Source organism: Pholcus phalangioides, unplaced genomic scaffold, assembly GCF_987345545.1.
Source record: "Pholcus phalangioides strain wild (caught in Gottingen) unplaced genomic scaffold, Ppha-v1.0 ptg000015l_1, whole genome shotgun sequence".
Classification (NCBI taxonomy): domain Eukaryota; kingdom Metazoa; phylum Arthropoda; class Arachnida; order Araneae; family Pholcidae; genus Pholcus; species Pholcus phalangioides.
Genome location: NW_028301608.1, coordinates 47,824,809 through 47,842,642, shown reverse-complemented (window position 1 = coordinate 47,842,642; position 17,834 = coordinate 47,824,809). Strand labels below are relative to the sequence as shown.

The 17,834-nt window shown below is 33.6% G+C and overlaps 1 protein-coding gene across 2 annotated transcripts in view; it reads right to left on the bottom strand.

Annotated features, from left to right (window-relative positions):
• LOC149076121 (uncharacterized) overlaps positions 1 to 17,827 on the bottom strand; it is a 489,131-nt gene extending 471,304 nt beyond the window's left edge. The window contains exon 1 of one of the 2 annotated variants that reach the window (XM_089243651.1): positions 17,732 to 17,827. In XM_089243651.1, the coding sequence (XP_089099777.1) occupies positions 17,732 to 17,768 (37 nt within the window). In that variant the 5' untranslated portion in view covers positions 17,769 to 17,827. The remainder of the gene's footprint in view (positions 1 to 17,731) is intronic. The other variant, XM_089243650.1, reaches the window with a different exon arrangement.
• Between the last annotated feature and the right edge of the window lie 7 nt (positions 17,828 to 17,834).

The window sequence follows — 17,834 nt, the reverse complement described above, 5'->3', positions numbered from 1 at the left end:
ATGAATTTCCAAACACGCTTCGATATCTCTCTGAGATATGAAGCGGGGTGTGCTCGGTCCTACGATATATTCTACAAATTGAATTACAATTTTTTTCAAGAGACCGTTCTATAATAAATTTTAATATCCTCTTTGTATATCAAAAATATCAATTCCAATAATTACATCGATTTTTTTTTTCTTGTTGTTTTAGTTTGTAATTTAAAATTTGTATTATCAATGAATGAAGTAATATAGGAAATTTTGCAGCAATCGACCACGGGTTTCGTCTACTGATCATCGAAATAAAATAAAAAGAACTTACCTACAATTGTTTTAAAGAATAGGTGGAAGTGATGGAATTTATTCGTAAAAAGTGAAATAATAGTTTCAATTATTTACAGAACCAAGTGACACGTTGAACTGGAGGTTATTCCCATTCCCACAAGACAAAATTTGAAACTTTCATCCATTTTCCTCAGTGGTTTTCTGATGCTTTTCAAGAACATATTTGATCTCAATATCATAGGCATGGGTATGACTAAGGTTGATTCACATTGAGAACGAGTGAAAAATGGAGGTGGGGGGGGAGCACAACGTAATTTATTCAGTTCATCTGGAGCAATATCAATTTTGCCTTGAAGGTATCCTATTATCTTGGAACGTGTAAAAACAAGGCAAATGCAAATGTGGATAAATTTGTAAGCAGAGTGGAAGAAGAGGGAGGCCCTGAAGGGCAACAGTTGATAAAGGGCGATAAGTAGAAATGTCGGGCTTCCCCCAGAACAGGGCCCCCGCGAATTCCACGAAATTCGCCCGCTCTCACTGTGACGTCAAGGCGTTTTTGCACGTGTATGCTTCATATGCATCTGCTCTACTGTGTTGTTGCTGCTGCCTGCCTGCTTGAACTGTTTCCTTTTTCCTTCTCTGCTCTCGTTTTTTTTCTTTTGTTTTTCTTTTTTTTTTTTCCTTACATTTGTACGTATGTGTGCAATTTTCCCAACTTCCCTCTTGAAAACCGCAATTTCTCTCTCTTCCTCTCTCTCTCTCTGTTGCCTTTATTACTTGATAAAGTCAAACTGTAAGTAGAGAGCATTTTTTGTGGTTGAAAAAAAAGAAAATTGTGTTCTACTTACAGAGAGACATTAAACTTCAGAACAATTCATAATTTTCCGACAACTTACTTGAATAAAATTCCTATGTATGTAGCAATTATATAACGCTAAATGTTAAATTCTAATCCTGGAAGAACAAGAGTATCTGGTGCGGTATTGTTGCAAGTTCTTCATCGAAGCTCTCAAAAAACTTAATTAATACACGAACGATAATCCACTACAGTGGGACAAGGTATGAATGTAGCCCGCAAAAGCAATATTTTCAACTAACATGCATGATTCACGAAAACTCTTATTAGTTTTGGGTTTATTCGAAGAGACTTTTCCCACTGAGGAAGTCGGGGCTCATTTCGTTTGGTTCAAAACGGTAATTATAGCCTCAGAATTTCCTCAGCCATAGTTTGTATTGTAAGGCCAAAACAAATTCTTTCCCTAATGTGCTCCAGAAAAGGTTGGATACACCACATAAGTACATTCATGTTAATACTGTATATGGAAAGTTTTACCGTCCATAAGCATTATTAAACAACATTTCTGTAGCCCCGGTGCGTTAATCTTGTCTTTGGGAACATTGCACAGAATGGTGTTCCTATGAGTTAGATAAACATAGAATATATTTCCGCGAGGAAATCAAATATAATGAAAAATAGGCTTCTGTTCTGAGAAAGGGAAAAAAAGATCAAATAAGATGGTTCTTTAGACCAGTGTTTCTTAACCTTTTTCAGCTCATGGCCCCCTCATGGATCAGATTTTTTCTCGCGGCCCCCCTGTCCTATCCAGGGCCCCCTCTACCCTCATCCAAGAGTGAGATACTTTCTATTTTTTTATTATGAATGCAATTTTAATAAATCAGGACAATCTCTAGAATCCTGGCTAAGCGCGGATTCAAATGATGGATTATCATCTCCCAGGAGTTTAATTATATAGTAAAAAAGGGTCTGTGTAAAATAAGAGACGATCCAATGAGCATGCACGATAAATCGACTCTCCCAACACATCAACCGTTGCTCTGGGGGCCCTCCATACTTAGCTGGAAGTAACAGCTTACATATGAAAATCATAGTCCCCCCCTCCCTCCATTATAGACATGAAGACCCGGGTCATGTCCACATAGACTCAAGGGTTAAGATGCCCCTAGTTCTATGGACGGATCTGATGAATTCTGAAAGTAGTAATATTTTTCAACCATGTTTCACTTTTAAAGCTTTTCTTTTCACAGCTCTCTATGACTCCCTTCACCACCTGTCGTGGATCACCTTTCTTCTGATTTTCTCCCGTGGCCCCCCTAGAATATCCCAGGACCGCAAGGGGGCCATATGGCCCCAGGTTGAGAAACATTGCTTTAGACTATTTAGATGGTTTTAATGTCAGAAGAAAAAAAATTTAATTAAGCTCATTCCAAAAATATTATTCTTGATAAACAGAAGGAATACTGATAAATTATGAATAATTCTCGTACATCGTAAGCCTAATAAATATATTATATACAAGGTATATATGTATCTTACAATGGCTTTTGAACTTTGACAATCACCATTTATGTTAAAAATTCATATCTTGTATCATGTCTCATTATTTCCTAAGTCAATTTCAGGCAATAATATTGCTATCGAGAAGATGAGAAGAACTGAAGCGTCGGAAATCAAAAACCTACATCAGAACTTTCTCGCATAACCTGATCGATTGAAATTATCAGGTTATGCGATAGCGAATATCATTCACGATGGAGCATGAGACATTTCTACATTTCAAACTACTATTATTTCTCACAACACAAATAACATGGTGAAGCTGATGAAGCCCTGTGTCTAGGCCTTTATGATACAACTCGCTGATGATTGTTCAAACAAAGGTCACCACTTCAGAGAATGAATCATTTCATTCTTCCCGGAGTAGAACTTCAAGTTTTTTTAAAACTAAGGAAAAGCTATATAAATTGAGCTTTCCTCAGTTTATTTTATTTCTCTTGTATTAGAATGACATAACACAAGCACTCAAAACTGAACGAGTTCGTCAGTTGTTTTCTAAATGGAGTAACTGTAACACGTTTAGTTTGAGACAAATATCACTTAAAAAGAATATGATCGTATCGATTACGAAATCGTGAAAATTAATGTTATAAAGCATTTTATGGTCAAACCATGCATTTGATTTGTGAAAATTTATTCTAAATGATAATGTGACATGCTGTTTTCAACACTTTTTAAAAAATACTCAGGAAAAAATACAAAGGCCACAACAGACAATGCCCAACGAGGCCGAAAATAAGATGCCAATAAAAAATATGAACGTCGAATATATATTTAAACTATATCAAAAATACAGCAACCCAATAAGAGCAATAATTATGATAAAATATAAACATACTGCCCTAAAAAATAATGGTTGTCTCATCTAAGTATGGATAATTTCTCAATTTATCCCAATATGTTTATCGTATTTCTTTTTAAACGTGACAATTGTGTTAGAATTCACGACTCCGGTAGATAAGCTATTCCATTTATTTACAACACTATTAGAGAAAAACGCCTTGCGGCACCACAACCTAGAATTATCCCTTACCAATCGATACTGGTGTCCCTTTGTCGAAGCAGTTGATTGACGATGTATTAATAACATTTTATCCACCCCGTTGAAAAAATTTTAAACACTTCAATCATAACCCTTCGACATCTGCGCTCTTCCAATGCGAACATTTTAAAAAAATCAAGTCTCTCTTCATAGCTTAAGCCACGTGTGCCATCAAGAGCGCTCATGGCTCTTGAAATTTATTAATTATATTTTTGCCATTGAAGTTAGAGTTTTAATTATCCTCCCTACAATGTGTAAAACATAAATTTATTGATAAAGAAAAAAAAGTAAAATATGAATTACTCTGTTTACCAATACAATAGTTAAACGAAGGAACTTCATCGTAAAAAACACGTTTCAGAAAAAAACGGAGGACAAAAAAAACCAATGAAATCATTAAGGCATAAAAAATGAGCGAATTGCGCAGTTAAATATTCATTCTTCCTCACTGCAATATACGCCAATCTTTCAAATGATTATTATTACTATTATATTATTATTATTATTATAGTTTTACGGGGATTTCTATTGGCTGAGACGAAGGCGATAAGAGAACTACTACCGAACAGTGGTCGGTTTCGCATGAAGGCAACATTATTCAGAAACTCTCTTCTTTCGTTTGGATATTCTGTGTTGTATCTATGTATATTTATTTCTATTGCAGTAAGCAATCTTCACGCGTGACGGCTCGCGAGAAGAATTCTAATTGCTCTACAGAGGGGGGGAGGCAAACAATAATAGTCAAAAACGAACAATAATTGTTTTCATTTTTTTTTCATCAGAAGATAGCTATAATATTTAATCATCGTGACGTTCAACTTTTTTAAAAGATGTGTTTCCAGAAGACAAAATTTAATAGGCAATGTCATACACCTAACGTAACAACTAATAAATCGTAAATACTGCAAGCAATGGCAACAGTATAACAAAAACATTTATAATTTAAAACCACGAAAAAAAAAGATTGATCCATTCTGAATTTAATATCACAGCGCCGACAACCGTTTTAAACAAAAAATATATATATGGTACGAATTCAATATAAAGAAATGTCATACGCAAGTGCGTACGTAATCGAGGATGAATTTTTTGTTTTCAGCTTGGAACAACTGTTGGTTCGATTGGAAAGCGGTGAACGGTGACCGACAATGTGTTTCCACGCATGGATTAGAAAAACAGGAAAAGAGAAATACAAAATTACTACATTTTTTTTCTCCCCACGCTCCTCCGTCAACGCAAGGACAACAAAGAGAACCAAGAGGAAATGATTCCGTATTTTAAGAGGGCATCGTCACTATTTATGAGACCACTCCTATAAATGCATGCACATCCTTTCTTATCTCCCTCTCATTATTTTTCATAATATTTTGCAATCGCACTTGAAAAGAGTTTTTGCTACTGGTTAATTTGTTCCTCCGGAAAGGATGCGATACAAAAATGATTAGGTAGGTTTTTCGTGAGGTAGATGGACTATGACGTAAGTGGTAACCACTCGCCATTTATTGAGCGTGTTTAAAAGAGATGATCACTGTTAATTCTATAACCAAAATAAAAAAAAATAAAAGTCCAAATGATTAAAAAAGCTTTAATTTTCTAAAATGATGAAGCCACTAACAACATATTGTTAATTTTTTCGTTTCTGAAGAGCTTGTGTATTCATCTCTAGCCCAGTCTTTCTCTGTAATTTCACGTAAATCAAATGAGGGTCATTCTCACGAAATTGGCGTATATTGTGTCCCCAACAATTTACATTAAATATATTTGGCCCAGAACTTTTTTTCCGCCACTCTATATTTATGTTCCTATTTCCTGACAAGTCACCAATCTATTTATAATTTTTTCATCAATAAATTTTAAAATTTGCTAGAACCAATTTTCATTTCCAAAAAAAAAAAATTTCCTTCTCACTGTCCTCAGCTCATTTTTCTTTCTTTTTTTTTTATTTGAAAAATGGGCTGGGGATAAACTGATGATGTTTCATCTTAAAATAAAAATATATTCTTTTTTTTAATAATATGTATTTTTAGGATCAGTAGTATCGACCTTTGGAGAAAGGGGGAAATTTTCTTCCCGAGAAATTTTGAGTTACTACCCTTCAAAACGCATTTGAATTGACAGATGTTTGTTATGATTTGCCAAAAATTGCACTTGTGGTGACAGCTATCGATAGGGGATATGAAACGTTGTTTTAGTTCTTTTGAGCCCAGTAGATTACGTTGCTATCGCATCACATTTACTAGTACTGGATAAAATGTCCTCCATTGTTCGAGAATATTCTCGATGTTAGATAGCTGTAGTTTCTGCTGCTATAAATGGTCCATGGCAGACACCAAGATTTCCTGGGGATCTACGACTAAAAGTATTTCGAAATCGCTGAAAGAGATTTAGACATCTTTTATGGGCATCTTTTTTTATGCCACCTAGTTGAACATTTCGTCTGTTGTATTTGTATTTAAATATTTCGTCTTTTTCATAATTGTAAATATTTTTATCAATAGTTTATAGCCAAATGAAATTTTTCTACAATTTCTTTTTTTCATTTGTGACATTTGGAAAACATTAGTTTAAATCCTGCATTACCTGTTCCTACCTGTCAAATTTTGTGTTTGAAAGGCTAAAAACAATGTCGCCATCACTTGAACTTCCTTTTTGATCTAATGAAATTGCAAATTACTCCACAAATTAGATTTATTCAGGGGGAAAAAGTGTCCTCCTGGCTACCTTTTTTGTGAGAAATATATAATTGAAAATTATTTTCAATTTGCATCATGTTTCAGTTTAAAGACTATTATTTCTGAAAAGCACATTTTCAACATGCATAGTTTTCATCAGTGTTGCAAAACATGTAAAAATGTCTTGCTCCTGAAAATGACAAAAAATGAATAAATAAATATGCAATTGAAAAATAACTTCAGAATATGAGTGCTTGTCCAAAATGAATATAAGCACCAAAATGGAACATTTTGCGAGTGTCAAGCATAAATATCAAGTTAGTGCTGACACAGGCAAAATGTCATGTCAGATTGGCCTATCTCTTGACATTGTTAAACTTAAATCAAATTTTTTGAACATGAATTTTGAAGAAACTGCTGCTGACTATATTCTATTTATCAGCAGGAAAAGAAATGTCCCTAAGAATCTTTTTGGATTCTTTAGTAGATTTTTAATTTTTTTTCACATTCTTTGTCCAATTTCATGAGAATGACCCATTACTAATTAATTAGCCTAATCCATTCGTTTCACGAATCCCATCTTTCGTAATTTATCACCCTAAGAAAATCGTTTTACAGGAAACTACAGAATTCTGATATAGCACACTACAAACATGTTTTCAAAAATGTGCATATCAGTGAGAATTCTGTTATGTTTCAAGGTTAGTAGGACTGTTCAGAATCAAAGAAATGAAAAAATACCAAAAAAGAAAAACTGATGACATTCGATCCATTACACAAATAAAACTTGCTGGTCATGACGCTAAACACTCAAAGTGTTTCCTGGAAAAGAATTTCATGAAAGCAGCATCGGAAGACAAATAGATCAGAAACACATTGATCAGATAAAAATGCTGCTTAGTTGAAACCAAGTTTTTGTTTAAATAAGAAAAAAAAATATATGTACACATTTCAGTACTGATTTAGAAAGTAATAAAATGGGTCAAGGTAGAAGACGCAACCTGCGATCGGCTGGAAAAAAAATTAAATCGAAAAAAAATGGAAAGGGGAGAATTCCCTTCCCTCCGGAGAGAAAAAAATTCTTCACAAAGTATCATTTTGTGGTGGGGAAAGTCCTGAGTACTCACACTTTCCAAGAGGTTCACTTTTCTTTTCGGGGGAATATGAGTTCAGCTGTTAACATATTTTTCCACAACTTTATCAACTCCTTTTTTTTTATGTGAGAACAGGGAATGAACTAAAACTTTTTTCAAGACCAGCGTGGAATATGCTAAATCACTAACACACGACTTCACTAAAAAAAACGATAGCTTCTCTCCACGAAGTCATTATCCGATACTATTTGAAAAATAAAAAGTACTTGTTTTGAAGCCCGTTTTGAAGGAACTGGGTGAAACCAAAACAAATTATAAGGAACGGAAGATTTTTTTTCCAAACTTCGTGTTTTCTCAACTACCACAGAAATTCCGTCTCGACGGGTTTCTTTTATACTGAATCTATGCCATGGGGTTGAATTTAAAGCTCTAAAACAGTTGATAAACAGAATCATTTAGGGAACATGAAAGTTTGTCTGGCCTTAAATGACTCGAGGAATACGAAAATGATTTTTTTGTTTAAAAAGAACGCTTCTATATATTCACGATTATTCCGCGACGATGGGACAAGTAGTCCATCGTCGCGGCAAATCTGAAAATTCGAATAATTTGAATAATTGAATTTTCACGGTCATCTCATGCAATCGAAGGTACAGTTAACCCATTTGTACCCGTAGATCGAAGGTAAAGTTAATTCATTTGAGTCCAGCGAGGATTTGTCTTTGTATAATATTTTAGTCTTGCAACTAGATGTATATTTTAGCGCGTGTAGATGACAACCTACTCAGTGACTGGCAACGAAAAAATTCTCTAAAAGCTATTTCTGGTTTAGACACGAATTCTCTCTCTGTCATGAAGTTGGTTTATTTTATTATCTACGCTGGGTACTTTAGTTTTGCATCTTATATTAGCGACATTATATTATTATTTTCATGCAAGTGATTCTTTTGTGATTATTTTGATTACAGTTTAATGTGAATAAACTACCACAATTCAATATTTTGTTTCACGAAAAATTCAACTTTTTTTTTTTTTTCAAATATGTCGTCATATTTTGCCGTTTTCAATTGAGGACACTTGCCTTCCCAATGTCATACTTTCTGTTGATATATTAAAAAAATCTCTTGGAATATTCTTTATTGCTGCAATTTCAAACAAAATATCCTAATATCGAAAAGGAATCCAAAGCACACCAAGTTGAGGGCATAAACGGGTTAATCGCAACCGAACACCGTTATATCCTTCACACGATTCCAAATGGCTACACAAATACAAAAACACTCTGAATAAGATTTAAGTCCCAACAGCTGCACAGGTAACGACCAAGTTTTCTGGCAGCAGTTGCATACAAAAGCACAACCATTTTACTAAAACAATGTTGTTTTTTGAAATGTTTTCTGATTACTATAATATCGAGAATGAAATTCAATAACGCATTTGTTTTGATATTATTACGTACTGTTCACTCGAACGGATTTTTCACTCATTATTTGTTCACTGACTCATTTTATATATGAAGATACACGTTTTTCAATTGATCGATTTCTAATGTCGTCTTTTCCCGTATGAAAATACGATTACAATGGATCCCGCTTAGAATGTTCTTCAAAACACCGTCATGAAAAAACGCTGCGAGCGAGAAAACGCTCTAAACGGGAAATCTCGATGATAATTAGTAGGAATTGGAAAAACAACGAAAATAAGTTGCACTAAGCGGGCAAACGTTCTAAGTGAGAATTTAATAAGCGGGATACACTGTAATTACAGCATCGAAAAAAAAATACATATTTCTGCTTCCCTCTCCCCATTTAACTAATCGGTGTTTTTTTCGTCCTTTTATGGAAAAAGACTATTTGGAATTAGCTAAGTCAATCAATATGTGTAATTATTAACTGTGAGACTAAAATTTACGAAACACGAACTTAAGTAAAAATCAAAGCTGGGTAGTTGTTGAAGAAAAACCAAACAGGAAAACTATTAGGAAAATTTGTTCGTTAAAATGAAAAACAAAAAACAAGAGTCCGTAGCATGATTATGCATTTGAATGTGTGCATTAGAGAAAAAAATACCCCATTACACATTCATCCTCATAGATAAATGTTTTCCTTCACTTCTAGAAATAATAGAATTTTTTTCCGCACTGTAAAATAAAGTAACCAATGCAAGTCGAAAAATTCCATTAAAAGATATAAAAAAATAATAATAATAAATAACACAGCTCATTTTTTAACGTAACTGCCATTGAAATCTATGCAAATCGCGCAAAGTGCTCTACCTTTTCATCGGCTAAAAATCTTCCTCGGAACGCTTCTTAAAGTGGGCTAAATAAACGATAGTGACAGCTAGATAAGTCTGGCCTGTAAAGAATTGTGCAAACGTATTGCAGTGCAGGTTTGCATAGGCACGTAGAAACAGCACATTGCGAATGGAGGAATGCAACATCTTTTGGACTTGTAGGCCACCTTAACTCTTTCACACAATCCGCAGTGGCACGTAGAATTTAACGTCCGTCGTTCATGAAGAAAATCGACGCATACAATGCAATTCGAATCCTAGAAAACAGAGTTCACGATTTGATCGGCGCTGTTTTCATATACTTCTGATGCAATTCCACACCAGACAATTTTATTTCAGGAGTGTAACAGTACACGGAATCTATTGTACCCAGCACATCGTAGGTAGGCTTATACACCTCAAAAACACAACTCCACAAACTGAGTATTCATAGCTATCTATAACAGATCTAAATTCTTCTGAGTCACATTCTAAATTATAAATTCCGCATTGCGATTTTTCTTATTACACATTCTTCTCAATGATCTTATGCACACTCAACTTCGTCTTTAAATGATTTCTATAAACTACTATTTTCCGACCATCGGGAATGAGATTGAGAATCCCCGACGTTGAACAGTACATAAAACCAACTTCAGCTAACAAAGATATCGTGTTATTGCCGGACTGCTTGGAACCCACGTTAATTAAGTTTCGTTGGGATCCACGCTTTCATTCGTTAAACACTTCACAATTATGCGTTGTGCAATTGTAAGTTAGCAGGTAAAGACTTCGGTCACTCTCGATGATCATTACTACAAGAACTCGAATTTTTGAGGTTTATTTAGTTTTTGGTTATATAAATAAGTAAATATTTCTTTATCAAACGTCATTATAAAAAAAGTTAAAAATGTCATTTATATCAAATAACAAATGCAAAGAAATGTGTTATCAAATTAAATTTTTATTATAGTTGAATTGAAATAAAAATAAAAATTAATTTGAATTGAATCTGAAATATCCAATTTTTTGCCCATAAAAAAGCTGGAACTCAATCAATAGGTGCTTCAATATTAATTACTTCCCTTCCTCCGATTCTGGAATAAATTTTTTTGGAAAAAATAATTGTAATACTATAGGCGTTTTAATGTACTTATTGTAGTCATACAATATGTACATACTCTAATTATAATTATGAAATAATTCTTTAATCTTTAGCCCCTCAAAGCATTGAAGTATCAAAAGTGTTATCAACCTAATAAAAGTCAAGTTCCAAATGATAAAATGTTATACAGTATAACTGGTGCAATTGGCAATAGAAGACCTAGTGTCAAATATCAGATTTAAAAATAAGCAGCATTCAAGTACTGGACATATAACATGAATGGATACAATTAATCCCAATTGTTATGAACTTTAAGGAACCAAAAATATGGTTCACAATATATCGATCTAATAATAGAACATCTTGTGGGGAGGGTGGCAGGATCAAAAATCCCTTCTTTGAATCAAAATCACTGCCTTGTTTCCATTGTGTGTTTACTTTCACAAGTTCAGAGAAATGTTTCACATGAAATTAAAATTTTCACATCACGTACGACTACAAAAACATGCTCCATACTTGCAAACATTCACTTTTTATTTATTGACCTGTTATCTATCCAAGTTACCAAAATAATTTAATGTGCTGTTCCAAAATCAATTTTATCAAAATATGCCTTAGGACAAATCTATGTTCACTATACAGATGTAAATCTGTGTAAATTTTATGCAATTTTATCAAAATATGCCTTAGGACAAATCTATGTTCACTATACAGATGTAAATCTGTGTAAATTTTATGCAATTTTATCAAAATATGCCTTAGGACAAATCTATGTTCACCATACTGATGTAAATCTGTGTAAATTTTATGCAATGAAAACTGAGTTATATTTGATAATATAAACAAAATTAGTAAATGTTTTTCATTATTTAAAAGAAAAAAGTAAAAAAAAAATTTTAAGATCTAGGAGAATATTCTCAGGGTCAACTTTTCTTTTTGTATTCACAGCATAAAATTTTCTAATTCATAAAAAGTCCATTTCCTTAAAAAGTGTGAATGTTTTAAGGGATATAAGTTCTACTTTTGCTACTATGCTGTTGACTTGTGTCTTATATAGTTTTTATGTACACCAGTATATATATTTTTTTCAAAACCAAGATTTTATTCAGAACTTATGAGGTTTACAGTGTTTAATTTATTTAGAATTCTATAATGATGATGAATAATGTTCAATACTTTTGACAGAAGGAATTCACAAGTTTTCTATGGATTTAAAAGTAGAACTGATATCCCTCAAAACATTCACACATTTTAAGGAAATAGACTTTTTCTGAATATTATTCTGAGGCGAACTCGAAAAGTCATCTGACCTCTGTGGGAATACAAACCCTAGTCCTCTTGCAAAACAAGCAAGTAATTTTTACCATATGCAATACTGGAGATCCGACCTTGTCTTACTTATTTCAGTCACTGTGGCACGAGTACTTTTTGTTAATTTTTTTTTTCAACTTTTCTCTCTAAAATTTTACTGTACCTATTTTGAACATATGGCAATAATATGTTCTTTCTCGGACTCAAATAGAAAGCGACATCTGAAAAGCGATAACCAAATTTCTTAACCATTGGATTGATTTTTAAAAAAAATTTAGGTTACCTGAGGGGCTTTTCAGATATTTATTTTGAAAAAGTAGGCACAGTAAAATGTTTTGCAAAAAACTGGGTCAACGACAGTCTCGGAGCAAAAGCTTTTATGTGTGAAGGTACAGTTTTCAAAGTAGGTAGGCCTACATACAGTAATATATAATAATACTATAAAATTCCAAATATAAAAAAATACAGTACTTTATTTAATATAATTTCACAATGCATTTGTCTGGAGTTTTTACTCTATTGTATAGTGGTTTAAAACAATCTTTATATAAATGTATAATTTTTATGATTTATATCTTTATTTAACCTTAAAATCTAACCATGTCAGTATTATCCGAATTAGGTCCCATCCATATTAGCTCAGATAATCAGAGCTTTATAGTATAGGAATAATGCCGCTGTGGTGGTAGAGTGATTGACTCGCATCGCAAGGACCCAAAAATTTGAACCCCACTGTCGCCACAGTTGTGGTCGGCTGAAATTGGCTTTCCGTGGTTCTCAACTTCGAGGCACAAATGTGAGCCAATCCCCCGGTTAAAAAGTCTCACCACAGAGAGCAACAAGCCTACAACGATAAATTACTCAATCATTACACTGCACTCATAGTTAGAAAAACTGGTGGTACATGGCAGCACTACACATATAACAAGCATTACACAGAAACAAACTTCACGTCAGGTTTCACTACATGTACATGAACATTCCCGCATGTACCAATTCGTTAGAGGTTCCGCAGAGGAATATGGATAAGGTGCATGTCTGGGGTTTAGTAGCAGTATACAAATAATTAGATGATATGAATTGCATTAAGCAACAGGATTTTAGCGAATGCAAATTAATAAGAGATTGTTCATCAACCTAAAACAAACTGAAAAAAGATTTTAGGAGTAACTCAAAATGAAATTTTAAGAATATCTTAGAGGTATTCCTATACAAATTTTTTAATTTTTTTATTCTGGGATTGAAAACATGTAGCACTCTTTATAAATAGTGGTCAGTATATTGGCAATAGGAAGGTTTGAAATTAAAATGTTTAAATCTTATCAATCGCTCAACACTTAGGGACCGTTCAAGTATTACGTAAGCAAATTTTTACCATTTTTGACCCCTCCCCCCTTGTCATCAAAAGTCAGCAAATCCGAAACCCCCTCACCCCCCACCATCGATGATGACGTAATACTTGAATGACCCCTTAGGAAATTCCACCAGGCAAAACCAATAAATTTTGTATGTAGTTTATCATACTCAAATAACATGTAATCGCTAGCATATTCCCTCCCCCATCCAGGAAAACCTCTTTCTCATTCAGGATAAAATGAGTGAGAGTGAACAGCCAAATTCTGTTTTTCATTGAAAAATATGACAATTTTTTTTCTTAAACAGACTATTAAACTAAACTGTGTAACGATCAAGAATTGAGTAGCATCAACCAAATGCAAAAATGTCTAATCATTATGCATGTGAACTGAACTTGGGTCATTTTCTAGAAGAACTAGAATATGTGAGAAAACGACAACATTCAATTTAAGCAGGAATTTTTAAACAAAAATTACACATCTTTGTACACACGAATGAAAAATTGTAAGAAACACACAACAGCATCAAAATCTGATAAATGAGATAAAATTAGCAGACTTCTTTCAACTACAGACACATTCTTTATTGATGAATGTAGACCCATAGCTCATACATATCCTTAATATTAAGCAAAGAAAGATTTTCTTTGTAAAAGAAAGGATATAAAATGAATAGTGAATAATTATAACTGTTTTAACAATAGCTTTTTTTGCAATCACCAAAGAGATAAGTAAAAGAAATGATATTTTTAAGACATCTGAGACTTCCGCGTGGTTGAGTTGAAGCAAATGCAATTTGTTTATTTGATCATTTTTGTCACACTGCTGTGATTTCCTAGGCATAACAACTAATCAGACTAGGATTGACAATTTATAGACAATTATGAATGCATTGTCATTCACCAAGAGGTTGGCATGATATCTGCTCAGTATGGAAACTTCCTGTTATAGCAACATGCTATGAGGCCATCTTGATGCAATCTCTGCTTTACCCGTATCAGGAAATATTCTGGCTAGAACTGAGCAAATATCAAATTTAAGACACCTGAGAACATTGTCTGGTACAGTAGGTAAATGTTTGTCATAGAGCTCATTTTTGTTTGTCAAACACATACATCAGGACTTAGCGAATTGAAATAATATTTAGGTGCCAGCCCAATTACTTAGAAGCCTAGCATGGTATTTTGGTCCAGAAGAATGGTCCTAAATAATGTTTTCCCTTACTTTTCCCACATTGAAAGATATATCCATTTCATTACACAACAGTAAGAAGGAACACTTGGTTCAAGAAAAATCTGGAGTAATTACAAACTGCAAGACACACAGTTATGCTCAAAATGGGATTACACCCCAGAGAGTTGAAACAGAAGGTTGTGCACCAATAACAAAGTATGTATCACCAGCTGCATCATAAGATTTCCACATTGCTGTTATATAATTGATTCTCAAGGTCTGTGTCGTAGCTCCTAAGGGTATTGCCAATCTTTTTCACGTCACGGTTGTCACAGTGACCTGCCGATATTGATCTGCCCCAGTTCGCTGTCAAGAAGCAAATTTTTATAATATTACTCTGGGGAGCTGCGAATAGATGTTGACCAAGACAAGAGAGCTGTGGGTGACAACATTTTGAGAACCACTGGTATACATCATAGAGGTTGTTTTTTAACCTTTTAAGGCCCAAGGGCAAGTTAAATGTCTGTAAGAGTTTGACAGATCAACGCCACGGAACACTTGGTTCAAGAAAAATCGGGAGTAATTACAAACTGCAAGACACACAGTTATGCTCAAAATGGGGTTACACCCCAGAGAGTTGAAACAGAAGGTTGTGCACCAATAACAAAGTATAGGGGCTAAATCTTTTACTTCATTCTGTGTAGGTATAATGACGAGGTTTATTTGTCAAATAATTTCAATTCAATTAGAATAACGTCATATCTTAGTGAACCAAACATCGAGAAATACTACGCTGTAGAGCATAAAATTTTTATGGTAGCGCAGTGAACATAAAATTGAGTATTGTGAAAAACTGGAACATAAACCTACCATATCCATGTGAAACATTTAAATTAAAGAAACTCACTTCAAAAGGTAAATGAGAGCAGATTTTTCTCAACAACAGAAATATATTTAAAAAAAAGATGTAAAGAAGATTTCAAAAAGCCAAGAGCTTCTGTGTTGTCAGCAGATTTTTCTCATAACTGGTAATACAACTTTTCACAAATGCAGAATGCAAAAGACACAAACCACATCACCTATCATCATAAATATTCTTACAATATTTGGTCATGATTTTGAACACACAATGCTAAACATTACTTAAAATTTCAACATAGCAAACATCTTCAACAGAAGCACAAGTGGATTTCACGGGATGATAGGTGGGCATAATAATGATGTCAATACATTCTTAAGCATTGTATAATAGATCATTCGGCTACATCATTTACGGTATGGAAGATTGCCCCTATGACTGCTCATATCACTGCCCCTGATATTCAATTCAAAAATTTTAAAATATTCAACGAAAAATTCACCAAAGACTTTCACAAGTTTTCATACGTCCACCAGCATAACAAGAAAAACTAGAATCATAAGCATTTGTCCAACTTAAATGTTCAGATTAATCTCTCCTGTATACACTATACTGAAATTAGTGCTAGATTAACACTGAAGTTATTAGTAAAGCAATCAAAAAGAATAATAGAGGAAAGTTAGCCATCATCTTATTGAGTGATTCAAACGAAGAAAACGTTGTGCTCAATCATATCAATCACAGAAAGTATATCTCTATTCGAATAGATCAATTTGAAATTCAAACTCATGATCACAGTCAACCTTTGATGCAGTGTAAATCATCGAGAATGCTTTGCAAAAAGTTTTTTGTAACTAGTGATCTCTCACTTATATAACCTCTCATTTCTCTCTGTTCAGAAACGATTTTCTACACTCCTAGTCAAAAAGATATAAGTAAATAATGCTATTCACTTATACATGTTTCTTACTTATTATGAGTTTTTTGTTTCCTTTCACAGATGCATGTGAGAAATCACTATATACATAGGGAACAAGATTCAATGAAGAATCACAACTTGATTAAAAGATATTCAATTCGTTGTTGAAAATGTGTTATTTAATTTAGGAGGGGACAATCTTACAATTATGAGGCCATGGACAAATGCTCCACCAGTCCATGCCTCAATCAAACCATTATATATGAAGATGAACAAAACTTTGCATATGGAAATATCAAATGCAACAGTGTGTTCAAACGTTTCGAGCTGAACGAGCAATTCAGAATAGAATAATTCAACATATTCCCTGCGAAAACGAATTTTGAATCAATGACTATATTTTATACCAGTGACAATTTTCAATCAAAGACCAAAACAAAGGTTTGAATTCAATGTTAGATCATAATATGAAGTTCATAGCTATCAGGCACATGCATGTGCTCCATGGTAAAAATTCTCATATATGAGTTTTATTTCAGCTATCCATGTGCAAATTAAGAAAATAAGTAAATAAAGTGATAAATCTTCGTTTTATTAGAATTATTTCGAATAAGCGTCCAAGGAAGTGATACCTCTGGTTGATATTACTAAAAACCGAGTCATCAGTGGAAAATCAAGATGAATAATTTGATCGTGTGTGATAGTGTAATAAAATAAAATTTCCTAATTCCGAAAAAAAACACCAGTTTATTAATTCAATCAATCATAGCACGTGAAAAAAACCGGCGAAATATTTTCAATACGCCCCCACCTTCCCCCCAATAAAAACAAACATCACCTACGAGGGAGGGGGAGGGGAAATAACTAGAGATCTCGAATAATTTTATTTTTTTTTCCTTCTTTCTGGATAAAAATTATTCGTCAATAAATAATGGTAAAAAAAAAAACAATATTATATTTTTTTATATTTATTGTTTCCGCTATTTGCGATGTGTTGTTACTCTCTTACACACGCCGTGCGTAAACACGCATGGTCGAAATAAATAAATAAAAACACACAGTATGGGGAGGGAAAAAAAAAACCCCGAAGCAGCATGCTTCGCTCTCTCTCTTCTCATCAGTGAAATTCGCGCCCATGTGTGTATTTGAAAAAAAAAAATTACTAATAAACAAATAAATATACAATATTGTTTACGTGAGGGTTTCATTGTTTGATATGCTCGGGCTCTACATGACCAAGCACATGGACTACATTATGCAAAATAATAGCTTGTAAATATGCAAAAAAAAATCCAACAACTCACCTGTCCAATGATCAGGCGCAGACTTTCCGTCCGCCATCTTGAATAATCTCTAACGTAAAACGTTATCCGGAAGTTGGCGGAAGTAACCAATCATCTGATCGTG